Raw genomic sequence first — 27,542 nt, 5'->3', positions numbered from 1 at the left:
GAAAATTGTTTATAAAACCCGAGAAAGAAAGAAATACAATAAAATCGACGTTACAATATGCATTGAAGACTGTCAGTTGTAAGGGAAAAAAGTTTGCTTGCAAAGAGTGCGCTCTGGTAGGCTTACATATGAAAATGCTGAAACGTCACACTCAAACTTTATGACTTAAAATGGAAAGCAACTACCTAAACTAGATATAAGACATAAAGATAAGATAAATTGAGGGTATTCAGGCATACGACCATAGGCAAACACGCCTTGGACAAGTATAACCGTGACAAACTCCCCCACTTAAACAGTTGACGTCCCTATCAATTGGCAAAGCTGGAATTCTTTGATCTTCTGCTTCCACGCTTCGAGGTCTTCAGCACGTCTTCGACTTGTTTCTTCCACAGGGAGGTTCTTTCACTTGATCACTATGAATTCGTGTATCCTCCTCGTGGGTCTTCTACCTTTCCTCACTTCCATAGCAAAGACTTCTTCAACTTCTACTAGTCATTCATATCTTCTCACGAGGTGATGATCTTTGTATCTTCATAATCGAGTCTGTTCAGGTCGTAGTTTAACAAGGACCTAATCTCCCACACGAAAGTCAAGGGGGCGACACTTCTTATCTTCATATGAAAATGCTGAAACGTCACACCAAAGTTTTATAACTTAAAATGGAAAGCAGCTACCTAAACTAGATATAAGACATAAAGTTAAAGATAAATTGGGATATCCAGGCATACTGCCATAGGCAAACACGCCTTGGACAAGTATGACTGTGACATAAAGCATGTTCCTTTTAAGATTAAGTTTAAAATTTAAATTCGAGCATTCTAGCGTTTCACTTAGAGACGTTGGACTATCCAAGTCGTGTCCATATATATGGTCACATTCCGAATGGAGGTGTGAGAAATTCTTGTATCTAAGACCTAGGAAGAGAAAAAAGTTTTATGTCCTTCCCGTGTATCTATATCTACATTATTTCATGTTAAAAATCGAACAAATGTCAGAGTGGAAAATTATATCTAGAATAGCGCATTAATTCAATAGATTACAAAATAAAATAAAACATCCAAAAGATTTTTAGATGAGGAGAGGTAAAAAGAATGTGGTTCATTCTCATGAATGCATGAGATGATTTAAACCTAATCACCTCATTGTTGTCTAATAGATGTTCTCATATCTTCTATACATATTAATTAAAAATACATAAAAAATGTCATGTGTAGCACGCTTTTTGGGTCCAGTCAGTGCAACGGACTGCACCCAAGTATTTTTCTTCAAATAGTTATGAGGGGAAGTGAAAGGTATTCATGTGAATTGTGATCCTTGTGTTAGTTGTTTTGTGTTGAATTCTGATTTGTGAGTGATGCTTGTTCCAATTGCTGCACCTGGGTGCGAGTCAAAACTGAAGCTACGAGTTTCTTCTTTAAACATGTGTACGAGTGTGTGTGGGGTAAGTAGATTTGAAAGGCACGAGAGAGATTAAATTTAATTAATTTCAATGTCTTCTAATTTTATTAATTAAACACATCAGGTATATACATCGCAGAGTTGAAGTCGGTCGCTATATACAAATCCTGGTAATGACTAGGATTGGATGGTTATGAAAAGAAATAGAATCTATTGGAATGACTAGATTAGAGGCTAGGAAGAGAGTCTAAATTTGTCTGGATGATTAAATGAAGGCAAAAGGTAGATGGTATTGATTCTTTCTACGGCTTAATGATTTGAAATGAGCATAGCAAACTGGAGTCGACGCTCATAAAAGCTCCTGCGTTATCGAACTCCCCGCAATAGTTGGGTGCTGAAAATATTGTAACCAATTGCCTGTCTGCGAAAAACTCATAACCATCCTCAACTACCTGTAAGAAGAAATTTTAGAAGAATGCAAGGTTGATGATTATTGAAAGAAAGAAATAGAAAGAGGCAGCAACACCAACCTGATGAGCGCGACATATTAGATCAAGATTGTGTTTCTTCAAGAAATTGGTGACCTTGTCTGCACCGAAGGTAAAGGAGACTCCCCTGTCATTTTCGCCCCAACCTTTGATGTCTTTATCTGGATCGGCCCAAAGAAGATCGCATAGAAGGCCCTGGTCCGGGACGTCAATGGGCCTCTCTATATCTCCCACCTGATTCAAGCTATGCATTTCGGGGGAAAGCCCACCATGCATGCATAGGATCTTGTCGTCTATGACAGCCGCCACAGGCAAGCAATTGAAGCAATCTGTGAAGATCTTCCATAGACGGACGTTGAAACGCCTTTTGCATTCATCATAAAATCCGTAGATCCGGTTGATAGAAGCACATTCGTGGTTTCCTCTAAGTAGGAAAAAGTTGTCGGGGAACTTGATTTTGTATGCAAACAGAAGGGTTATGGTTTCAATGCTCTGTTTTCCTCTGTCCACGTAGTCCCCCAAAAAAAGATAGTTGGCGTCGGGAGGAAACCCACCCATCTCAAACAGTCGCAGCAGATCTGGATATTGCCCATGAATGTCACCTACCCCAAATAAAACAATTCAATTCAAATTTAGTACCCGCGCGCACACACATATCAAAGATCATATTAATCGATTAGAATCTATACCACAGATGTTAATCGGAGCTTGTAATTGCAAGAGATTAGGCTGGCTGAGGAATACTTGTTTGGCCGTGATGCAAAGCTCTCGAATTTCAGGTTCTATTAGTTGAATCTTTTTGCCATTGTTTTTTCTTCCTTCCATCAGCCTCTCTATAAGCCCCTCCAATCCTTCCATTTCTCACCTCCCCCTTCAACGACTAATCCAACCGGTCTCGTTTTCCCACAACAATCAAAAACAATGGTTACAGAGAGAGGAGAGATATGCACAAATTCAAATGCAACATGAGATTCCATTCACTTTTTTCCATTAAAAAAAAAAAAAAGAAGAGAATAATAAAGTTGTGAATTAAGGGTACCAGAGAGTGGCCTTCGTTAACCAAGAATCAATAACCTCCCTTCCCTAAATATTAGGCATCCCATCACCCATCTTCGACCCTCCTTGCACCGCAACTCTCACCCCTTAACGTCCTCTTCCTTTTTCCTCTATTTCAATTCCCTTTTTGACTCTCCTTCATTCATTATATTCTTTTCACTCTTTAATTACTCTATTCTCTCTACTTGTGTGTGAAACTTTTTAATCACTACTAATTCAGAGATATTATAAGAAATTACGTTATTTCTCCTACTTTTGACCATTCATATATTTTGATCTGCTTCCTTTTCCACCTACTGAAGACGAATCAACTATTTTAAATGGGAAGGATATAAAATCTCAGAGAGAGTATTTTTTTTTTTCCTTTTTTATATTAACCCTATAAACACTTAAAGTTCATTTCGTTACCTATTTCTAAAGATATGTCAAAGATCACGTCAAATTTTGAAAATTACGAATTTGACTTGGAAGTTTAATTAAGTGAAAAGCTCAGTAAAAATTGTGAATAAATAAGCATATATAATTTTTAAATATAGAAAACAAAAGGCAAAACAACTATCAAGCCTTGGTCTCACTTCCTATTTCTTGTTTTTAATTTGTCAGAAACATTAGTCTCCCTCCATATCATATTAACTATCTCAACTTTTCGTAAAGTGGATAATAATTAGTTCGGATTTACTTTATAAATATAAGGGAGAGAAGGAGTCCTCCAAGTTTTAAAATATGTAAAATGTACATTTTTAATCAAGTTTACGAAAATTGCATTGATTCATTTGGTCTTTGGAAGGTACTTCCCTTACATTTAAAATGCGTCTCAAATAATGCTTTTATTTGAAACAATTGTATGACATTTAAAATTAAAAGAGTAATTTTTAAAATTCATATTTTCGTTGTGAAGAAAGATTTGGATGGAGTGAATTAAAAAATAAATAAATAAAACAATTCATGTTTGGTCCACCAATAATTAAATACTCTCAACTCAAATTTCTTACAAAAATATGCATATTTTTCTCCTTGATAACTTTTTCATAATTATTATCAATTCAACTCAATTCTTGGTTTTTATCACTAACCAAACACCTCCAAAATTAATGTTTTCAAATTTTAAATATCATATAATTAATTTTAAAGAATCAAACAATAAGTACTCTAAAATCTTGTAAACCTATTTTAAAAAAGAATTGAACTAAAAATATATATTTTAAAAATTCATAAATCAAGTGAATTTGTTTTACCAAGCATATTCATTCGAATTTGAAGAGTACCTAAATATGAAATGTTAACTTTTATGCCATATAAATCACTATACTTGTTCACTTGTTATTGAAGAGACATATATTGTAAAACATAGAGATAGTTGTAAATTTAGCAATTAGATTCAAAATAGTTAAGTATATAGCAACATTTTAAAAAATTTGTAAATATAGCAAAATTTGTCAAATTCTATCAATGATATGAATCTATCAACGATAGATCAGATTGTACATATTGGTCTATTATTGATAGACTATACAATACAAGTCTATTAGTGATAATTTTACTATATTTACAATTTTTTTAAAATTTTGCTATATCCTTAATTATTATTGGTGAAATGGTTATTCATTCCAATTTTCTTAAAACATATTTATACTGAAGATTGTATATTGTATAAGTCAAATAACCAAAAAAACTTAGACTACATAACCTAATTAAAAATGTAAAGATTGAATTGAGTTAGGTTTTGTTGTTGTATTGGGTTGTGTGTGTATATGTATATATATTTGAATTTGGTTAGCTTTGTTCTTTGAGATGGGTTGGGTCGTGGATTGACTTAAAAAAAGCTCGTTTGTTCCATCAAATTTGAATTATATGTATAATATAAAGATTGAATTGTTTCGGTTTTTTATTTTTGGGTTTTAACTTGTATAGCTTAAACATATAAGCTCAATTACATCAGAAGTTTAAAATTACGTTTTTTCCATAAAATACATATTGACTCAACTGACCAATACTACCCATTGTTATTGTTATAATTAATGTTATTATAAAAATGAAGAAATTCATAATGACACAAATTGAGAAAAAAATGAAAATGATTTTCTTATTTAGTTAATTTCAAATTTCACTTTGCCTATTTATTTTAGTTGTGAGCAAATGAGATAATAAATATATATTTAGATATTATATATTTATTTTTTAAATTATAAATATTTGGTTCATTTTTTCTTTTTCATATAAATTATATTTATTTTCATTTTTTTTGTCATTGTTATATGATTTTTTAACTTTTTTTCATTTATATGTTTTTATTTTGCTCGAGTTTTGTACAAATTCATGTACGTTTTTTTTTATTGTACAAATTCTATAGTTTTCAAAAATATACTTTTGAGTTATTTTTTGTGTGTTCATAAACATATTGAAAAAGAAAAATATACATCTTATATTATATTATTTGATATATAAAATGATATGTTATAAAATTGTTACGTCCCTCCACTTTATTTAGTTTAGTTATTAATGATAATGATTATAGATTTTTTGTAAGATATATATTTGATGTAATTTCTTCTATATAGACATGTATTATTCTCATATATATACATACATATTATTCTTATATTGGGGATAGAGGGTGAAAACATGGACGTTTGACATAGTAATCAGTGGATATCCACCAACTATATTGAGCCCTTATTATTTATTGGGGTGTTCAGATTAAATGACCCAACAACATAAAGTATACACAACTCAAAGTCTCAAACTATAAGAAGGATTAAACCGTAAATACCTTTTTTTTTTTGTTAGTTTCCCTTTCCCTTCATCTATTTCAATCTCATCATTTCCATCGTCGTGAATGCTCCCTTTTTCTGCCTTTAAATTTTCAGGACCAAACTAAATGTGGAGAAAGTCAATTATTCTCAGGTGGTAGAAGTTTGGTTGATAGTTAATTGTTGTAATGAAATTCTATAGATCCACTTAAGATCTTATTTGGAGCAATCGACTTATCTCTGTAATATTATTGGTGTGATATTTGTTCATTTTTTAGCATAAATCATCATATAGTTTTGTTTTTTGAGAAGTTTGGTATGGTTGAAGATAGTTGTTCCCTCTTGAATCTTCCCGAATATATATCCAATAATAATACACAAATCCTAAGCCTATAAGCTGTGTGACGTTTACGGGTCGTTGCAAGGATTGAAGTTTTCAGCATTCCTAATTAAACTATTTCAACCTAGTAATAATAATAAGTTAAAAAAGGAAATTAAAAACACAGGATAGGCAGAAATGAGAGGGGTTGATGAGATTGGGGGAGGAAGAATGTTGTTAGAAAATTGTGATGTCTATATTACAGTTTATTATGTACAGTGAATGAGGGAGAAGCAAGGGGTCGGAAAAGGCGTTGATTAAAAAGGAGTATATATATCGAAGAAAGCGGGGATTGTTGATTTCGAGATTGAGTACAAAAATCTGTCATGGAGTAGTGGAAGAAGATCCAAACATCTGGTCCAGAAGGATGAGGAGGGCCATGGCTACCGTGGTATCAATCTGAGGCTGGACGACGAGGCGGAATACGTCCGTGCCAAAGCTCAACCCTCCCGCTGCTTCCTTGCGTTTGATCTCCGCCACTATTCTCCGCTTCTCATCGTACACCGCACAGCATCTCTTCCCGTAACACCCCTCGATCTCATACACACTCATACCCTTACCCGACCATGATCCAGCTAATTCAACAACACGAGCCAAACACTTCGATTTAAGCAGATTCATCTGCTTCCTCGCAGAGAACCGGGGGTTCGCGCCTGTTTCACCCTCGTAAACCACCCAGCTATCGGCGAGGCTCAATCTCTATATGTATTTGATTATATACTATATAGTCAACCAAAAAGTTCAAAAGTAAATTAATATGTATATGTATATATATATAGCATTGCAGTACGTACCTTGCGACGGATTGTAAAGAGAGGGTTGCCGGCCGCGTCCATGAGTAGAATCTCGCCCTTATTGCCTGCCAGATAGTTGTCCACCCTATAAACCAAATTACCTTCGGCGTTAAACACGGTAAACCCCTCGCAATTCAACAACATAGATTTCTTCCACACGGTGAGGACAGTCTCGATGGCGTCGCTGCAGGAGGAGGAAGGCCCGTTTGGGAATACCTTCGTCATTCCTAATAATATTATTTACTAAGCTAGTTGTCTCTGGAAAGTAGCTTACAGCTTCTCTCCTCCTCCTTGTGTGCGTGCGGTCAGGTATATGTATCAGTATTATTATATTGTGCAAGTAGGAGAACATGAGGCTGCCCTCATCCTCATCCAGGCTGCGAGATGTCTCTTTGTTTGTTTATGCTTCATTGACTTTGGACGGGGGGTGAGAACAAACAATTGTGACGGAGGGGAGAAAAACAAATCCACGCCACCCGCCTCTACTAATATTATACTGAAGTTTTATTTTATGCTATTTGTTTTGTTACGGTAACCCCGAAACCCCATGCGCTATCTCCTTTTCTTCCCTTTATAAAATTATTCTTCACCCAATAAATTAATTTTTAATTTTTTAGTGGCTCACGACCATCCTCCAGCCCCTGTCAACCATCATTGCCTAAGATATTTATTTCCTATTCCTATTATTTTATTTCATTTCATTTCTATCTACACTTCCATTTAATTTGGTTTAATTTTGTATTGGTGCGGCTGCCATATTCAACTAAATTATTGTCCACCTACGCCTTGGGCGGTTGTGTTGGACCATGACCAACCTATCCTTTCACTCCCCCCCTCCATCAACCTAAATGATATGTTAATACTCAATATATCTCATACATCCACACTATACTTAAATGATATTGTCGTCGGAAACAATAAACAAAGGTAGGAATTAAATTCCTACTATTATGATTTCGGATTTCTTTTTTCCACTTTCTCAAGGTAAGGAGTCAGGACCATCATGGCCATGTGCTCAGTATGAAATTGTGCCTTATCAAATTAAAAGTTGAGGAACATTATGCATTAATTAGCCAAATCTGAACCAATCTCATTTATGATCATAATCTAACCATACAATATAAATCTAGCACAATTTATAAAAGTATTTATAAATATGGTGTAATTTCAAGTTCTTTCAATTAATGATAGACAATTCACTCATGGAGATGTTTGTTAGCAATAGATCCATCAATAATTAAGGTCTAATCGACATTAATAATAAATTCATATTGTGATAGATGTTTATAATTAATTGGTCGGAAGGTTCATATGATGTATAGGAGAAATGCTTTATTCCATTTACTATTTTATATGTTTGCTAGCTATTGTGTCATTTTTTTTATATATTTATCAATGAATATAATTCAGAGTTTCACATTATCAATAAAATAATCTTACATCACTAATTTTAGTTTTTTATGATTATTTTGGCATGTTGATTTATTGTTATGTTTATATTATGGGTGAATGGTAAAAAATATAACATTTGATAAAAATCTTACATTCGTATGGTATGTTCCTTCTAACGGTGACATTGATAGAATAGAAGTCTATCGATTTTTATCGTATAGAATCTAAAACTTTGTTATAGTTTGTAAATATTTTAATTTATTTTTTTATTTTAGAAAAAGATATACTATTATATAATGAAATAAAAAGGAATAGTTATTGTAAATAGTAAAAGAAATTATAAAACATAAAAAAAATTGAATTTTAACATTAATAGAGATTTATAGACTTCTATTAATGACATTGATAAATATTGAAAGTCGTTATTAATAAAATATAATATTTGACTATATTTTTTTTGTTATATTTATAATTTTTGTTATATTTAAAAATAAGAGTACGACACATTGATGATATTCGGGATAGATTTCAAAAACTAGGCTTTACGTAAACATTTTCTATTTGGGATGTTTACTTGCTAATTTGTCTTGAGGTCTATATATTGTTAATTTGTCATGTAGTAAATAAATTTAAATGATAAAGTTGTGGTATTTAACTTTTGTTTTTTACAAGTGATTATTTCCAGAATGCATTCCCATTTATCATCTGGTCTCTGTTGGGTCCTTGACACATCATACCAATAAAACTGCAATATATTAGAAATATTTAAAATGACAAAACTGTATTATATTAGAAATATTTAAAAATTTATCTATTAGTAATTATTTGGATTTTCTTAACTACTAGGTATATTGTTAATAACTATATCAATATAGTTGTTGACCATGATAATAATAAAGGAAAAACAGTTGTAGAGTTGTAAAATCAATTATTAAAATTAGACATATTGTCTATGATTTATGATTTTTCATAAATAGTAAAATCCATAAGCCAACCCATTTGGAATATCCAAATGACTAAGAAGTCCACAAGTGTTAAAAATGTGTGATTCTTATCTAACTATCATCTTATATTGACATTGTTTGTTATCAAATTGCTATCTTATATTGATTAGTTATTTGATTGTTGTTTGATGATATCAATTTGATATTGATTGTTAATGGACTTTAATCGTTGTTTGATTAATGTATGAATTACTCTGATACTTTAGTTGTCAATAACACTAAATACTCTATAAGATAATAATTGTTTTCACGTAATAAACCTTACAATTTAACCTAAGACTTTTAACATCAAATTAAAATTCCTGATTTTCAGTAAACTATGGAGCATACGAATGCAACCCACAGAGCCCTTTTAACTTAAGAAGCTTAAATATTAAGCAAGGTTTGATAGGAGAGAAAATAGAGGTAGATTTATAGGAGGATAACCGACAACAGAGTGCAGAGAGGATAATATTGAATCGTTGATGAGGTTAAAATGCAGAAGGTCACTCGAGCCTCCAAGCCGACCACTGATGTATATTAGTTTGGGAAGAAAAGCTAAACCCCACATAATGTAGATCAAATTTACTTAAAATATTTATGTCCATCATGTATGTATATGTATGCAAATATTAATACAAGGTTTATAATCATACATGTGGCAACCTCTCAAAAAGAATTAAATCTCCACACCATTACTAGAATTGGTTGACTCCGCCGATACAAAAATAACTGGCCAATATTCAGACAAGTTCAATGTATGCCATAGGCGCGTTGTCCCCTCGCCTAGGCAGAGTTCTTATAATTCTGGTATATCCACCGTTTCTCTCCCCATACCTATCTTGGACTTCTGCAAATAATGCATGAACAATCTGCTTTTCGTAGATGAAGCCTAAAGCTTGTCTCCTTTTATGCAAGGAACCATCCTTTGCCAATGTAATCATTTTGTCAACATACTTACGCATAGCACTTGCTCTTGTTCTGGTGGTTTTGATCCGACCATGCTTAAGGAGTTGGGTGGTGAGCCCTCGCAATAGTGCCCGTCGTTGGTCAGGAGGCCTATTTAGCTTAGGTACCCGCTTGCCATGTCTCATGGCAAAAACTCGGTAACCATTATCAACAATTTCGAAGTTATGTTCAAAGCCATTGTAATCTGCATGATGGACAAGCGCATTACAGGTTCTATAACAATTAGTACACAGAAAAGAAATTACAGAAAGTTGTATAAATCTCAGGAATTCTATGCTCTATTAGCTTATGATTTAAAAAAAAAAAATTGTTATTTGACTAGATTTATATACCAAATGACAAAATATCATTTTCATAATAATTGTTGGTGTATGGGGTAGCATATGACATACATCATTTAATCAAGCTAACGTCCTAACTCTCTACAATATTCAACGTGAATAAACTTCTACAATTCTGAGCCACTAAGGCCTGACATTCAGAACCTCAAATGCATCGGGCCATTTCTATTACAAATGCATCTAGAAATTCATATTAACTAAAAATTTAATGTTGAAACCTTAACTTATCTCATTAATGGATATGTAAAAGTATAACAAACTCTATGAGACCAATATGCTAGAGCATTTATATCATGCCCACAATACTTTAATCTGATATGTAAGGTTTGTATCCACCTAGTATAAAGCCATACATGATATTGACCATCGGTAATTCAAACGCAATATGTTGAGAATAAAATTAAAGTGCCCAAGAGCCCAGGTTTCAATTCATGTCTGAATATGGTAATGGAACTACTAAATCTGGTACCCGAAAAACGTTTGAATTTGCCTGCAAATGGTGTTGTTTGATTTGCTATATTTGTTACTGTTTTCTGATTTGTGGCTCTCTCTCATAAGGTATGGGTAATATTCTCCGCATCCCCTTGCGTAATATATACACTCACTCGGCCTTATCGAATGAAATAATTCATTTGAGCTTTCTACTATTCTAAACATTCCTATTTTCCATCCCTTTCATTTGAGCTTTCTACTATTCTAAAATATATGTAAGTTCACACTCTCTTAATGGTAGAAACCCTGAAAATACACCAACTTCAATGGGCATATTTATATATCATATTTCAGGCCTAGGAATACAGTCAAACCATCAACCAGAGACCAAATGTAAAGGTGCCCATGAAGCCACAAACGAAACCCCTTTGAAATAATTATGAACTATGACGGCCCATGTAAAACCAGTCAGTTCAATCCTGTAATTGAGAAGAGTTTCACATATAGAATGCAGCAGGGATGGAAATATATAAACTTCCAAATTGTGTTTGATTTTTTACACTTGTTATTGTTTTTTATTTGTCGTACTACATGGCTCTCTCTTATAAGGTAGTCAATGTTTTCCCCATCCCCTAGTGTATTATTTATATACTCAGCCATATATAATGAAATAATAAATTCATTAGAACTTCCTGCTATCCTAAGCATTCCTATTTTTTTCCATTTTATATTAAGTTTCTTGATGATAGAAATCCTGAAAATGCACCAACTTCAACGGGCTTATTGCTAGAAATACAATCAAAACATCAACCAAATCCTGTAAACATGGCCCATTTCATTTTTTTTAATTAGACCACTAAACGTTACTTCCACCTCCAAATTTTTTTCTTTATTATCTACTTTTTACTCATGGTTTCAGAAACCATGTTCAATTTTGAAAACTAAAAAGTAGCTTTTAAAAATTTGTTTCATTATTGAAATTTACTATTGTACCCAAGAAATATGCAAATTAAGGTAAGAAATATGCAAATTAAGATAAGAAATGAGAATAAAATAGCCTTAATTTTCAAAAACAAAAAACAAAAAGAAATGGGAGGTTTGTAAACCTAATTTTCGATAACAGAGTTTGAGGAAGACAAACAAACCCCCCGAAAGAAATATTTTCACGTTTCATCTCCGATTGTTACTCAATAGTGGAACAAACGGGGAACAACGTTTCATTTCCTGCGAATATTAACTTGAGATTTCCAACTGTTACCAAAATTAGCAGGAGACTTGTACAGTATTTGTACCAGAAAGCTGCCGAGAAAAAGCCTAAAAGGGACGTATCAATTCAAGTAGAAATCACGATTTTTAAAAAATAAAACAAATAGTAAATAATTGCAGAACCATTCAAGTCATAGGTCACAAATCAATCGGCCATTAGAAGCAGAATAAGCGCGGCATTAGCGGAAGAGAAATCGAATTAAAAGGGGCGGCCTAGGTAACAAGTGAGAGAGTATGGAGTTACCTGCTGAGCCAGTAGAAATGAGTGGGTTTAAGGGGCATAAACCCGAAAAGGAGGCGATTGGTTTGCTGCAGGTTCTGCGACTGACTCGAGCATTGGACAACGGAAAGCTAACGCGAGTCCGAGTACAAATTTCTGATCCCACAGACGGTAGCGCTGACCTCAACGTTGTAAAGCTCCATCGGCCATTTGCAGTTGCCGTTGCCGTTGTAATCGCCATTGACATTGTTTGGGTGTCCTCGTGGTGTATGGATAACAAGATAAGAAATAGTTAGGTCGTCTGGGAGGGGAGGCCTTCAGTAGAAACTTACATATATTGCAACTTCTTTTGGGGGGCTTCAAAAAATAAAATAATTTTTTTTTACATAAGAAGAATAATAGTGATAAATGCATAAATAAATAATTTGATTTTTCTAAATTTTGCCACATTTTGGTCGACAGAAGATAACAAAAAAAAAAAAAACATAAAATTATGATAATGTAATTTTAAATTGCAAAAAATATCAAATTTATAATCTTATAATTACTGTGTATATAGTCCGATATCAGTAATTTTTATATGTTCGCATTATAAAATAAAATAGGTGTCATGTATTAAATATTCATCGAAAGGAAAATTGTGCTTTTGGTGATTGATTTTAGATCAAGTTTCAATTTAGTATTGAATATAAACATTTTGAAAAACATTAATTTGTATAAATTTAAATCTCAGACTAATAATTATATCAATTTAAACTCTCACGTTTAAACGTATATCAATTTAAACTCTCACGTTTAAACGTATATCAATTTAAACCTTAAAGAACTACTGTTTCAATTTAGACTCTACGTTTCTATAAGTGAATGAATTTAAACCTTTAACTTACATAATTATACCAATTTAAACCTTATGTTTATGTTTTATTTGAATAAACTTATGAAGGCTAAGGATGTGGATTGATAAACTTGTGAATGTTAATGGTTTAAATTGATACAATGTTGGTTTTTTGTTTAAATTGATACAAACCCTAAAGTTTGTAGTTTAAATTAATATCGTCATCAGTTAAAGGTTTAAATCCACGATTCAATAGTTGATAATATAAAATAATATTTGCTCTTATATTTATATAAATATTAACTTATAGGTTGGTCTCTAATATTTTGAAACCATTTCTAACAAGTCTCCCAAATTTAGTAACAAATGTTTAAATCGTCCACAAACTTTTAATCTTGTTTATCATTTAGAATTTAAACTTATAACTATTAAGTAATAATATTACTTTGACTCAACAAAGGTGTTCAATAAGACCTATTAGACCGATAGTTTAGTTTATATGTGATATATAAAAAAAGCGTATGAATTTATCAATCTTAAAACAAATTTTAGAGACATGTTATATACACCTCTTCAAGTTTATGACCATATACAAAAAAAAAAATTTAGACATGGACGACATTTTTAATTGTATATAAAAGTGCTACCTGATATTAAGTTATACCCATGTCACTAATTACAACAATAGGTAATTATTATAGTCTTACAACTTATTTGTCCCAAACGTCGTAGGCAAACAAAACAATTTTACATATTTTTTAAAATAGCACACTAAATTAAAATATTTATGAGTTATGACAAAATTTATTTGTTATTTTGGACGGTTTCTTAACTTAGAAACTACTTTGAGTAACACATTATTAGAATTAGAATTGGAGTTAGTTTGCAAAAACACATATTTAGGGGAGAATGTAACCAAATAAGTTAAGCGATAAATAGTGATGGGATTGGATGTGGCGCGTACGGTTTAATTCCCAAGGGACCAAAAGAAGTCCGTGTGATAGCGGAAGGAAAAAAGTTCAAAGCAGCAGAAGGGAGAGTTGGTGTCCAAGATCGTTACCCCGGAAAGGAAAAAAGATAAAACTAATCTCTCTGCAGAATGAAAGTGTGGAACAACAATCACCTCTCTCTCCCCCGAGGTCTGCCACTGCTGTTGTCACTGTCAATTCTACAACTACAACAACCATTGCAACAGTGATTTGACCATTTATCGCCTTTGTTCCGCTTAGTCAGCACACCAGCCAAGCCTACCGCCGTCAGCACTGCTGCATCACAGTCCCAATCACAACTTCAGTCACACCAAACTAAGTGGAGTCGAGATGGGCAACTGCGGTACTAGAGAAGAGTCTGCGGTCGTTTCCAATGCTCAAGGTACATTTTTTTTTGCCTCATGTGTGTTTGCTTCTTCCTCAGAAAACCTAGATCTAGGGCTTTTTTTTTCTCTTGTCTCTTCTTTTTCTGCGCTCCCAAGTTCCAATTCCATTTTCTCTTTTATACTTGTATCGATTCTTCAGCAATGTGCTTAGTATCTGTATGCGCGCTTCCGGTTTAATTTTCTCAACTGCTCAACTTAAAAACAAACTGAATCAAACTAAAACGATGACGGCTTCATTGTCTCCTAAACGGGGATGGTTCTGCTGCAAATTATGAACTCAATTTTAGTGCCTCTCGTTCTTACACAGTTCAACAGCTGCATACTTCGTCTTCCTTGGCTGTGAAAAACGCCAACAACAATGCTACAGATAAAAGGCATATTCATAACCGGTCCATATCAGATCTAAGCGATCCTTCAACACCTCGCAACCTCGAGGACTTCAGAAAGAATTCGGTGCTCTACACACATGTCATCGCCTTCACATTATACGAGCTGGAAACGATCACCAAGAGTTTCCGATCCGATTACATTCTCGGAGAAGGCGGTTTTGGAACTGTTTACAAAGGCTACATTGATGAGAACGTCAGGGTTGGCCTCAAATCTCTTCCTGTCGCTGTCAAGGTTCTCAACAAGGAAGGGCTACAGGGCCACCGAGAATGGCTTGTATGTCTCTTCTTCCACGCCACCGCACAAGTCATGTTTTTGAGTCCCTTTTTTCTCATTGGCATTTCATTCCCCTTGTTGCTTTATTGCAGACAGAAGTCAACTTTCTTGGTCAGCTAAGACATCCAAACCTTGTCAAGTTGATTGGTTACTGCTGCGAGGATGATCACAGATTACTTGTCTACGAGTTCATGTTTAGAGGAAGCCTAGAAAACCACCTCTTTCGAAGTACATACTCGTCTTGCTCTTCTTCTTCTTTACTTTGCTGATCGACAATTTTATTACTTTCAACCTCTATTTGTCAATTGCTCTCACATTTTTCTTGCCATTTGCCAAGCACCAACTATATTTAATTCTGCGGGCTACTTAATGGTAGATGAATTTGATTATGTGCATGAGTGGAGATTTATTGACTAAAGCATGAAGCACGCTTCCTCTTATATCGAATGTGTGGTCTCTGCCCCCACTTCAACCTATAATCTATTCTTTATATTATTCAATGTATGCACATTAATTAACCCACGTAATCGAAAGATGCATGCATTACTTCTTCTTCTTTAAATGTTATTATTATTTTTTCTGTTTATTGAATTATTTTCCAGTTCATTGAATGCATTATTGTTTACTCTTAGCGTGGAGCATCCACGACAGAGGCCACTCCCAGCAGGATTCATTTGTTTTATTTTCTGGTCATCTGGCATATCGTCTGGTGAAGCATGTGCCATTCGATAGACCTGACTTTGTATCACTATCTTAGTTTAGATTAATTTTGACCTAGTATTTTGTATTACATGCACTAATCTCGTTTACTTGCAGTCCGCATAATTTTGAATTTCCATGTTGGATTAGGAGAGAGTTTCTTGGAGGAAAATTAAAGAAATTGAAGTGGATGGATGAAAATTAGTTCGATGGTTGACACGGCTATATCTCAATTCACTCTCCATCTAGAATTTATCATTGACGAGTTTTATATATGTACCCTTTTTCCTTTTAGGAGAAGTTGAACTGTCATAGAGAAAAATGAAAGAATAGAAGTGCGCCTGTAAAGCGATAACTTCATAATCTTAATGTAACTTCATGCCAGACTCGGGAGTCCTTTATATAATTCGTTGGTAGTTTAGACAATTCATCTATTGGATACATTTTCCCTCGGTGATCAGTGATGACAAGCTTGTCTACTATAATAGAGATTAGTTATTTATGCTACTAGCGATCGTTTCAATTAGTATAGCACTTGATTGGTTCCACTTTGATTTTTCGTTTTGCTAAATCTTACATAATCTATCCTGTGGGAACTCAGAGACAACTGTTCCGTTGCCATGGGCAAGAAGAATGATGATAGCTCTTGGAGCGGCCAAGGGACTTGCTTTCCTTCATAATGCTGAACGGCCTGTTATCTATCGGGATTTTAAAACCTCTAATATACTATTGGACTCTGTATGTGAAGTTTATTGTGCACCAGCTCTGTCATTATTCTTTTCTCAAGCTTGTTGGTAAGAGGATGTTTCTTCTCATTTGCCTCCGCTTGGCCGATTATTCTGCAGGACTATACAGCTAAGCTTTCTGATTTTGGGCTTGCAAAAGCTGGACCACAAGGTGATGAGACGCATGTTTCTACTCGAGTAATGGGTACTTATGGTTATGCTGCCCCCGAATATGTCATGACTGGTATGATCTTTTCTTTATGATTGCAACTTGTAGAATCTTCTCATTTGCCCGATCTTCTTGTTTTTCCCCTAGTTATGCAATTCTGTGTGGGCAATTTTGGTATTTTGTGGCCCATGAAGGATTTCCTCCATCTTTATTTCTCTTTCTAGCCCCGCTTTTTATTTCAAGATGAAGCCATTTTCAAAATAGCGTCGTCAATGAAATGGAGAGTTATTTATTTATCTACTTTCTAAAATATAAAGGAGAGAGTTAACCTTAGCATGAATATAGTGCATAAAAGCTTAAGTCTCCAAGAACTTAAGAATTTGATTTATTTTTCTCTCCCATTTGGGTTTGGTCCTTTACTATCTTGAGGTTAAAAACTGATTGTTAATTTATGCAGTAAGCAGTTAACATCGGTATAGATGGTTCTATACTAGATCGGTATACTTAATTATGCAGTAAGTAGATGATTTTGATAATTTAGTGTTGGTTGAAATTCTGAAATGTGTCTTCTAGGTGGGTTTCTTGCAACTTCTTGCATTCTTGGATTTTCTTTTGTTATGAATTTCTAGTCTTCTTGGAGGTTGAATTGATTGTCTATATTTTCTTGGCGATTTTGTTGATCATACCCGTGAAAATTTTGATGAAAATTCCCACATTCTTGGCCGAGGATTGAATTGATGTGTTGTTCTTGATTGTGCGGAAGGTCATGGTATTGTTCTTGGATAGGGATGACATTATTTGGAGCTGCAAAATTTGGAATCCTTCTCTTTTTCGAGTAAAATTTTATACAGCTTGTTGGATGGGCAAATTTGTGGCCATGATTTTAGTTATATTGGTTTGAACTTCAAGCAATTTCGCGTTTAACTCTCCACAAGAAGTTTCTACAAGTGTTAGTTACTGGTTGACAGATTGAGGGGGAAAGATGATGCTTTTTCATCTAAGGTAGGAGAATCAGGATTCATGTTGGTGTTTAAGATCACCACCAAGCCCTTTCACGAAGACGTTCTGGTTTCAATTTGATGCAGACTAATTCTTGACAGTAGAAGTATTATTCAATTGTTATTCACACATGAGGGAGAAGAGTCCTATTTTATGAGTCTGAATACAAGTGGGGTAAAAAGTGAACTAATCTATACTTTTACCCAACTACTCAATTTAACCCACCCCTTTCTACTCATACCAGGGGGTGTGTTCGGTTATTTGGGTTTTGTGGGGTGAGCAGAATCGAAAGGTGTTTGGGGGTTTGGAAAGAGATCCAACAGAGATTTGGTCCCTTGTTCGCTTTCATGTTTCTTTACAAGTTTCGATTTCAAAAATCTTTTGTAACTATTCTATAGGCACTATTGTGCACAGTTGGAGTCCCTTTCTTTAAAGGATGCTCCTTCTTTTGTATGTCCATGTATTCTTTCATTCTTTTTCTCAATGAAAGTTGCTGTTTTCCCTTCATTATGGAAGCTTATTATGCACAAAATTAACAAAAGATTGAACATATGGCAGCATAGTTCTCTGCAAAGGAGGTCGTCTGACTCTTCTTATTGTTTCTCTATCCAATTTTTCCATTTATTTTTTTATCCCTCTTCCCTGCCCCACAAAAATCATCGATGCATTGAGCGCTTGTTCAGTAGTTTTTTATGGTCTGACCACATGGACAGAAACTTAAGTCACCTTCTTTTGAGATGGCATTTATAGAGGTGTGGAGAGGGACTATAAGGATCTTTGCTCTCTTGTTCGTTATCATGTTTCGCTTTGGGCTTTATTATTCAATAGAAGGAAAATGAAGGAAAATGCAGTGGCTGTCAAAGACTTCAAACCAATCAGCATAACCACCTTGTCCTAGAAGGTTATAGCCAAAGTGCTAGCGGAGAGACTCAAAAGAGTAACCATCATTGCCCCAACTCAAAGTGCCTTTATTGGAAGGAAGGCAAATTTCAGATCCATACTTGTAGCCAATGAAATAGTAGAAGAGTATTGAGCCAACAAGAAGAAAGGATGGATTCTCAAGCTTGACTTTGAGAAGGCTTTTGATCAGGTAGATTGAGAGTTTTTGGAAAAAATCATGCAAAGTAAGAACTTCAAGCAAAAATGGATAATTTAGATCATGGGTTGTTTCAAGTGTCCTAGGATCTCTGTTTTCATCCATGGAAGATCGAAGGGGAGGGTGATAGCTTCAAAAGGAATTCGGCAAGGTGATCCTATCTTACCTTTTCCTTTTCTTCTTGTTAGTGAGGTGCTGGGTGCTTTGATAGACAGAGTCCTCCAAAGCGGTCTCTTTGAAGGATTCTTGGTGGGAAAAGGTAAAGTTCATGTGTCTATACTTCAATTTGCGGACAACACATTATTGTTTTGCAAGTATGACAACACAATGATTGATATTCTAAGTTTTTCGAATTGTGCTTAGAGCAAAAGGTGAACTGGGAAAAATCTGCTTTATGTGGAATTAATATAGAAAAAATGAGGTGGTTTCTACCATCGTACGCCTAAATTGTAAGCCGGATCATCTTCCCCTCATGTACCTTGGTTTGCCTCTAGGTGGTTATCGAAACCAAGCATCGTTCTGGCAATTGGTGATTGATAAAATCCACACTAAGCTAGACAAGTGGAAGAGATTTAAGCTATCTAGAGGGGGGGGGGGTTACTTATGCTAGAAGGTGTTCTCTCATAGAATCCTAAGAAACTTTTTCTGGTAAGGGCACAATGGCAGCAAGATTAACCATTTGGTAAAATGGCCAATTGTCAACAACTACATTGATGGGGTCTCGGTTTAGGTGGTCTAAAAGGAAAAAACTTGGCTCTCCTCGCGAGATGGGGTTGGTGTTTTATTGAAGAAGAAGACATAAGGTCGTCAGCAGCAAACATGGTAAAGGGACCTTTAATTGGCATACAACCGGAAAAAAAGGGCAAGAGTTTGCAAAGTCCTTGGGTGAGTATCTCAAGAACTTGGCTGAAAGTAGAAGCTCTAGCCAAATTCAAAATAGGAAATGGACAACGTATGACTTTTTGGACAGATTTGTGGGAGGGGGAGACTTCTTTCAACGTTTTATTTCCAAGATTTTTCAGAATCATCATTTGTCCCAAAGGATTGGTGGCTATTCATTGAGATCCATTCAAAATCATGGTCTCTCTATTTTTGTTGTTTACTAAAAGATGAAGAAATTGATGAATATCAGGGGTTGCTCGGTGTAATTGCATCAAGGATGGCCAGGGCAAGAAATGGATCTTTCACACTGAAATCCCTCACCAATCACCTATCTCCATCTTCCTCGTTGAACTAGGAGTTGTACCTGGCCATATGGAAGACCAAGAGCCATAGAAGAGCGAATATTTTGGTTTGGATAATGCTGACTGTGTTTCTTCTTCCATCTGTCCACTATGCCATCAACATGGAGAAGACTCCGTCCATCTCTTCTTTTTGTGCTCTTATTCAGGTAGCTGCTGGAGATAGTTGTTTTCAGTTTTTGGCCTGTCTTGGGTGCTTTGTGATAACATTAAAGCAAATGTTCAACAACTTCTTATTGGCTCTCATCTCACCAAGCTGTCTTGGCTCCTTTGGCTGAATGCATCAAATGCCCTTTCAGCGGAAATTTGGTTTGAAAGAAACTAGCGGGTCTTCCATGACAAATCCCAAGATTATTGTGATCGTTTTGAAGTAGCCCGTCAAAATGCTTCATCATGGTGTATCCTCTAAAAGTGCTTTGCTAGCTACAACCTTCAAAATTTCAATTTAAGCTGGGGAGCTTTCATTTCTCCAGCCTAGTAGTCAAGCTCTTGTTTCTTGTGTATTTTGACTTTGTTCTTGGTCTCGTAGTTCTACTACTATTTCATCTTTTGTATTTGTCTTTGATGGCTTAGTTATGCTTTCGGTTGGTCGTGGATATGACGATGGCACTATGGGGTGTCAACCTTATTAAATCGCCAATTCATCCAAAAGCTTAAGCTAGTGGTTGAAGGCAACTTTAATTATATATCACCAACACTCCCCCTCACTTGTGGGCTTGAAATATTTGAAAGGCCAGCAATTGGAATCAATCTTACCTCACTTTTGGACTTGAAGTATTTGAAAGGCCCAACAAGTGGAAATCGATTTTAATTGGAGAGAAAACGATAATGCAGGAGCTTGAACGCAGAACCTCCCTGGACCACCTGCTCTGATACCATATTAAACCACCAATTCATCCAAAAGCTTAAGCTTTTGGGTGAATTGGTGGTTTAATAGGCAACTTTAATTATTTATCACCAACAAACCTAATTGAGATGCTCGGGTGTACCTTCTGATCCGTTATATATATTTTTTTAATTGCCCATAGTATAGCCCTCTTGTACCATGATTTGTTTGTCTCATTATTTATATCTTTATCAATAAAGAGACACATATTCTTTTCAAAAAAAGAATAATACAAATTCGACGAGAACCACCTTTTAAATCGATTTTATAAAAGAAAACATTGGTGTTGCCTAGCTGGTCAACGAATTAGATAACATAGGGATTGGAAAGTGGTATTTGATTGTAATTTTATATATAGCCTACACTTTTCGTTGGAAACCGTCTTTTTTAGGGGTTAATGAAGCTGAGAGCCTGGAGCGACACTTTTCATTAGCCCTTTTCTATTGCATCAATGAAAAGTGTTGTTTCCGTTTTAAAAAAAGGTTGGAAGAACACATGGGCCAAGACTAAGTTGGATGTGCCCTTTTTCTAAAAGTTCCTGGATTTGATCGGAAAGAATTGGTATTCCTTTTTGATTCATTTGATAATGAGGGAGTTCATCTTGCCATTTCCTTTTTTAAAAAATAACAATGAGACAGTACATTTTATCAATGAAAAGTGTTTTCTTTAGAAGGAAACACAATTTTCATTGAAACATTGAAAACAAACAAAGTCTCGAAGTACAAAGTGCGAAGAAATTAGTACAAAGTACATGAAAGGATCAGCAGGTGCACCTGTTCATCAATAAAAAGTGTTGTTTACGTTTCAGAAAAGGAAAATAAAACTCAACAAAGAGTGAAATTAGGAAGGGAGTCACCAAAATTAGATAATCTTGTATTGAATATTCCGTTAAATAGTGGGAGGATTGATAATTTTAGGGAATTCAGCTAATAGTTCAGTCACAGAGGCTGGAAAAACTTCTACAATAGAAATATCACACGTGATCCCAACAGAGACTTAAAGGGGCAAATTTGATTCTCAGTTCATTAGGGGCATATGGAAATCTAGAAGAGTTGACTGGGAAAGTCTGAATACAATAGGAAAGACTGGAGGTATTCTTTTGATGTTGAACAGTCGTGTGCTTTCTGCCTTAGATGTAACCAAGGGTGCTCATTCTCTCTCTATTTCGTTCAGGTGGAAGGATGGTTATTTGGGTAGTGGGTGTGTATGGTCCTCCTGGAATTCAAGGCATGGATCAGTTTTTAACTGAGATGGGTGACCACTTTGGTCTGTGTATCTGGTGTGTAGCGGGTGATTTTAACATGACTTGATCGCAATTTAAGCGAGAACCGCAGGGAAGAAGAACTAGGTCTTCTAGAAAATTCAATGACTTCATTGAGGGAGGCGATTGGTTGATCCTTCCTTTTTGAATGGTAGGTTACTTGTGCCAATTCAAGAGCAAAAAGGACTGACAGTGTACTGCTCTCGGTGAATTGGGTTAATTTATTTGGGGAAGTTAGACAGATGTTGGGTCCTCGAGTCACTTCGGACCACTAGCCTATCATTCTCACCTTTGGAAACCAAAAATGAGGACCAACTCCTTTCCACTCTGAAAATATGTGGCTTCGTCACCCTCTTTCAAAAATAGAATTTCTGAGTGGTGAAACACTCCTATGCAAGAAAACTGGGAGGGTTTTCGCTTTATGGGAAAGCTAAGGTATTTGAAAAGGAAATTAGGGTTGTGGAATAAAGAAGTCATTGGAGACATCAGAATCCAAAAGGAGATTTTAGAAAAAATTAAAGAGTTAGATGATTTGGAGTTAGAGGACAGACCGGACGAAGACTTGAAGGTTCAAAGAAATTTTCTTTGGTCATGCTGAGGTGATTTGAAAGGAGGATTGTAGGTGGAGGCAAAAGGTTAAGGTGGAATGGGCTAAGGATGGAGATGGAAATACTTTGCTTTTTCATCACGTGGTTAATGGTCGTAAGAGTAGAAATAGGATTGATCCTCTGGTTAATGAATTCGTGGAGAATATTAGGGATGATAAAAACATTGTAGAGGAAGAATTCAACTTAGACTTTATTCAATCTTGTGGAGCTCAAGAGAGGAGAATGGACAATGTAAAGGCCTTTGGGAGTGGTTGTTTCATTCTTTCTCAGTGAAAATGGTTGTTTTTGTTAAAAAAAAATGTAATGGCCTTTCGAAGATCAGTGGTATATTAACAATGTGGAATGAAAGCAAGGTGTCAGTTATCAAAGTACTTAAGGGTGGCTACTCAATCTCAGTTAAATGCTAGGCAATTTGCAAGAAAGAATGTTGGATTACAAATGTTTTGGGCCCAACTGATTACAGAGAACAGATTCGTATATGGTCGGAGTTATCCTCATTATCAGATTACATACAAGAACTATGGTGTATTAGAGGTTATTTCAACATGACTAGATGGCCTCAAGACAGACTTCCAGTGGGAAGAATGACAAAGGCATGAGTAACTTTAACGGTTTGGTTGCGAATACGAACCTGACGGAGATTTCTCTTTCCAATGGAATGTTTACTTGGGCAAGAGATGGTAATGTGGCTTCAAGGTCTCTTATTGATACATTCTTAACTTTCAAAAGCAAAAAACCTAATGGTTCCAAACGGGGCTGTAAGGTTCTAATTTAAATCAAACATTTCAACTTTTTGTCTTTTTAGTTTTCTTTTAGTATCAAGTTTTCTTTCAAGCTTTGTGAATTTCTACTTTTAATATGGTTTTAATTTGACGTATGTAAAGATAAACTTCCATAGAAAGTTTGCATTACCTGTCGTTTTTGTTGTACTTCAGTTAGAATTTGTCTATCTATTTCTTTGCCCTTTTCATCTCCTTCGTATAGGAAATATACGAAAAATTGTGATGTAGTCTAAGTATCCTCGAGAAGAAATCTTCCAAGAACCAAGATTATGGATTTTTTATTAGAATGAACAGGGTGTTTCGTATAAGAGGAAAAAACTTCTATTTATAGACTTCTATTACAATCGGGGTAAAAAGGGAATGAATCTAGAATATTACCTAATTACCCTCCTAGTCTTTTTACATTATTCTAACCCTAAAACAAAACTCGCCCCGAGTTTTAAAAAGAATAAATTTATGAAGCAAAAAAAGAAAGAAACAAACTTGTTCAACGGAGTATGTAACCAAACCAACCTCCTTCATTTTGAACAAAAATATTATAATCGAAGGGATGATATTATCTAATTACCCAATTAACTCTTAGTCTTACACAATTGAGATTTTGATGCTTGTTTTTGCAATAATGTTCTTATCGACCCCATTTCTCAACTATATCTATGCAAACAAACAAATGGAGTATGAAGTACTCACTTTAGTTGCTTTAAAAAGATAGAAGATAAATTATTTTAAATAACGAAACTATTGAAAATATTCACAAATATGACAAAATATCATAGTTTATCTTCAATAAACCGAGGTAGACTACTATGATAGGCACAAGTTGTCTACTGTGGTTTATCATAGATAGACTGATATTTTGCTATATTTTGTAAATATTTTGGTTTGTTTTGTTATATTTAAGAACTTCTCCAAGAAAAGACCCTTATATCTTTCGTCAAAAGCTCTCATCTTACCATTTGAACCTGTAGATGAAATTAACAAACTTCCACTACCCTGCTTACTATTGATTTTGATTCTTAGATCATCCCCATGAATTGCTACTTCTTCTCCTCTCTCTCTTTCTTTTAAAAGGAAACAGGGTCTTGATACTCTAAAAGTACAAAACAAGTGCCATCTTTCTTTAAAATGGGGCTGAAACTGACAAGACCATAAGTTCTAACATAATATTTCCAGCCTCTGAAAATGGGAAAGAGAAAGAGGAATAACCTTATTAAACTTCAAATCATCAATGCTAGCCAAACCCTCATCTTTTCAACTGCAAAATAATATATTCTGGACAAGCAACTCTTAGTTTCCATGAAACCAAAAGCTTGGACAGTGGCAGCGTGGATGTAACTAAACGTAAGAAAGTGGTTGGTCAGAGAGTTTTCCTAGTCCTCCGCCTGTTCTATTTCTTAACATCCTTATGCTATCTCTCGCCTCATGTCAAAAAAAAAATAAAAAATGCTATCCCTCGCCTTGGGCTGCTTGAGCACTGAAATTGTATTCTCTTGAAATTTCAATCTCTATATAAATCGGAAGAAGCTGTACTGATTTCCTGTAACCTTAATAGACATTTCCTTGCAATCTAGCAAATTCAACGTATTCGTTGATCTTTCCAAAAAGCCTTCACAATTGTCCCACGAGAAACAAGAAAATATATATTTCAACTGCAACGGCAAATTTCTGATTTAATCCAACCGCTACAACTTCCTTGCTAAAATCTCATAAAGGTCAATTGCCACCAAATCTGCCTTTCCACGTATTTTTAGCCCATCTTTCAAGTTTAAGATGAAATATCCAACTTCTTTTTTTCATTTCTCCTCTACTCAGTCATTTGACCATTATGAGATGCAAGGGTTTGTCAAGTTGGGAGGGAATGATCAGGCAATTTTTTTCTTAAGCATTGCAGAAATTGCCTTCCAATCATCACGACGTTGTAATCTTGAAATAAAAGTGGTACGTCTTCAGCTTAGACACCTCTCCACCTAAGGTATTTCGGCAATACAAAGTACCAACAGGGGGCGGTAATCTCCCCTTCTCCTATTACAATTTTCTACAAGAAGAGACATGAAAATCTATCACGCTTTGTTTATAAATATTTATGTTGTCTTTTTTCTAGCATTTCTCATCTACTCCCTTGGCAATTTTTTTGCTAACTTGGCGATTTGACTTATATAGGTATGTCTTCAGTGCACTTCAACGACTTCACTTTTCTAGTCTAGACACCTTTCCACCCAGGGTTGCAAATATAGAGGTCCAATTAAGAAACTTAAGTTGCAGAGTGGAAATGAACTTGCCATATATCTGTTTACCTCATGAATTATTCACATATAATTTTACAGTTATAGGTGTTTGTTTTTACTGAGAATGAGAAAGGTTTTTTTTCCTGATGTAGTGACATGCCTTGTGAATTTCACTGTGACCAAGCATCCATTTTGAAACTTGTAGGGCACTTGACAGCAAGAAGTGATGTATACAGCTTTGGTGTTGTTCTTCTGGAGCTTTTGACGGGAAGAAAGTCTGTTGACAAAACAAAACCAAGCAAGGAGCAGAATTTGGTAGACTGGGCCCGACCTAAACTAAATGACAAGAGAAAGTTGCTTCAAATAATTGACCCTCGATTGGAAAGTCAATACTCGATTAGGGCAGCACAGAAGGCCTGCAGCCTAGCGTACTATTGTCTGAGCCAGAATCCGAAAGCAAGACCATTAATGAGTGATGTAGTTGAAACTCTGGAACCATTGCAGAGCGGTAACGATGCAATTGAATATTCATCAATGGGAAATACTCCATTTGTTAGGGGGGGTGTCCCTGATTACAGGATGCGACAGAGGTTTATCAACAATGTTGGTTCAGGGGCTAGTTGTCGGTCTCCTAACCCCAATTGTTCCCCCAACGGCCCCGCTGCTTGTAGGGTTAGATGAAAAAGCATCTTGTTTTGTATTTGGCTTGCTCTTTGCCTTTACGGAAATGAGAATGTCCACTGTAAGACGTCGTATATTGGTGTTTGTACATGATTGCAACGTCACTTCACATTGTTATCACCAACCTGGAGCTGTAATATTTGGCCATGTGTTGTGTAGAATATTTGGAATTGTAATTATTACATGGACAAATTGCTCTAACTTGCACGAGAAGATGTCGGCTCGAATTGATCGGTAGCATTTCTTTCTTAAAAGCCTTATGTAGGGCGTTTTTGTAATTAACTAGCACATTTTTACTGACCCCAAGGCTTCAGCAAGATCAAACAACTCTCTTCTCTATTATTCACGTACATGCGATTTTGGGATTTTGTAATTAACCTCTACGTTGCTTTGAGATTTGACTTTATCTACTATCTTTTATTTTATTTTTGCCCTTTGCCAATCTATATACTTCATAAAATGTCAATACATGACATATAAGAAATTTTTTTGTTTGTTTGTTATCTCCCTTTGACCCTATTTTAATCTTTATATTTTTTAAACTTATTATATTATGATTATTAATTAATATTGTTATACATTGTTAATTGATATTAACGTATATAGGAACACGCACATCCATGTATGAAGCACGCATATTTTTTTATAAATATATGTACAGACGAGTTTTAGTTTTTTACTTGAGGAAAAAAATAGTAATGCCCTTCACAATAGGTGTTGCTTTATAACCGAAACCAATTATCATTTGCAAATTGCAAGGAGTTTTTCTTCTTCTTCGGCTTGTTTTCTTTACTCATCTCCCCCGATTGGATTATACTATTTCAAA

The 27,542-nt window shown here is 34.9% G+C and overlaps 4 protein-coding genes across 4 annotated transcripts; 1 reads left to right on the top strand and 3 right to left on the bottom strand.

Annotated features, from left to right (window-relative positions):
* Positions 1-1,473: 1,473 nt before the first annotated feature.
* Positions 1,474-4,046, bottom strand: LOC101213262 (serine/threonine-protein phosphatase PP1). The gene is made up of 3 exons (XM_011653527.2): positions 2,579-4,046; positions 1,932-2,491; positions 1,474-1,853 (listed from the first exon to the last, which is right to left on the bottom strand). The coding sequence occupies exons 1-3, from the start codon at positions 2,745-2,747 to the stop codon at positions 1,704-1,706; spliced, it is 879 nt and encodes a 292-aa protein (XP_011651829.1). The 5' UTR covers positions 2,748-4,046; the 3' UTR covers positions 1,474-1,703.
* Positions 4,047-6,205: 2,159 nt separating this feature from the next.
* On the bottom strand, positions 6,206-7,378 carry LOC101220499 (protein LURP-one-related 8). The gene is made up of 2 exons (XM_004137619.3): positions 6,869-7,378; positions 6,206-6,773 (listed from the first exon to the last, which is right to left on the bottom strand). The coding sequence occupies exons 1-2, from the start codon at positions 7,091-7,093 to the stop codon at positions 6,399-6,401; spliced, it is 600 nt and encodes a 199-aa protein (XP_004137667.1). The 5' UTR covers positions 7,094-7,378; the 3' UTR covers positions 6,206-6,398.
* Positions 7,379-9,731: 2,353 nt separating this feature from the next.
* LOC101220973 (50S ribosomal protein L17, chloroplastic) lies at positions 9,732-12,831 on the bottom strand. Its single transcript, XM_004137621.3, has 2 exons — positions 12,496-12,831; positions 9,732-10,396 (listed from the first exon to the last, which is right to left on the bottom strand). The coding sequence occupies exons 1-2, from the start codon at positions 12,716-12,718 to the stop codon at positions 9,987-9,989; spliced, it is 633 nt and encodes a 210-aa protein (XP_004137669.1). The 5' UTR covers positions 12,719-12,831; the 3' UTR covers positions 9,732-9,986.
* Positions 12,832-14,282: 1,451 nt separating this feature from the next.
* LOC101220268 (probable serine/threonine-protein kinase PBL8) lies at positions 14,283-27,141 on the top strand. The gene is made up of 6 exons (XM_004137618.3): positions 14,283-14,677; positions 14,989-15,344; positions 15,437-15,572; positions 16,645-16,781; positions 16,889-17,012; positions 26,241-27,141. Exons 1-6 carry the CDS (start codon positions 14,626-14,628, stop codon positions 26,714-26,716), a joined length of 1,281 nt encoding a protein of 426 aa, XP_004137666.1. The 5' UTR covers positions 14,283-14,625; the 3' UTR covers positions 26,717-27,141.
* Positions 27,142-27,542: the final 401 nt, after the last annotated feature.

This window comes from Cucumis sativus, chromosome 3 (genome assembly GCF_000004075.3).
Source record: "Cucumis sativus cultivar 9930 chromosome 3, Cucumber_9930_V3, whole genome shotgun sequence".
Taxonomy (NCBI): Eukaryota; Viridiplantae; Streptophyta; class Magnoliopsida; order Cucurbitales; family Cucurbitaceae; genus Cucumis; species Cucumis sativus.
This window is presented reverse-complemented; position numbering and strand designations above follow the sequence as displayed.

Bases quoted from the DNA above. Each gene is read 5' to 3' on its own strand.
- LOC101220499 (XM_004137619.3), bottom strand. From the start codon at position 7,093: ATGACGAAGGTATTCCCAAACGGGCCTTCCTCCTCCTGCAGCGACGCC. The intron at 6,774-6,868 runs GTACGTACTGCA...AAATACATATAG, and splicing joins TCTTTACAATCCGTCGCAAG to AGATTGAGCCTCGCCGATAG.
- LOC101220973 (XM_004137621.3), bottom strand. From the start codon at position 12,718: ATGTCAATGGCGATTACAACGGCAACGGCAACTGCAAATGGCCGATGG. The intron at 10,397-12,495 runs GTAACTCCATAC...TCCATCATGCAG, and splicing joins CATTTCTACTGGCTCAGCAG to ATTACAATGGCTTTGAACAT.
- LOC101213262 (XM_011653527.2), bottom strand. From the start codon at position 2,747: ATGGAAGGATTGGAGGGGCTTATAGAGAGGCTGATGGAAGGAAGAAAA. The intron at 2,492-2,578 runs GTATAGATTCTA...TATTTGGGGTAG, and splicing joins AGCTCCGATTAACATCTGTG to GTGACATTCATGGGCAATAT. The intron at 1,854-1,931 runs GTTGGTGTTGCT...TTCTTCTTACAG, and splicing joins TAATATGTCGCGCTCATCAG to GTAGTTGAGGATGGTTATGA.
- LOC101220268 (XM_004137618.3), top strand. From the start codon at position 14,626: ATGGGCAACTGCGGTACTAGAGAAGAGTCTGCGGTCGTTTCCAATGCT. The intron at 14,678-14,988 runs GTACATTTTTTT...GTTCTTACACAG, and splicing joins GGTCGTTTCCAATGCTCAAG to TTCAACAGCTGCATACTTCG. The intron at 15,573-16,644 runs GTACATACTCGT...GTGGGAACTCAG, and splicing joins AGAAAACCACCTCTTTCGAA to AGACAACTGTTCCGTTGCCA.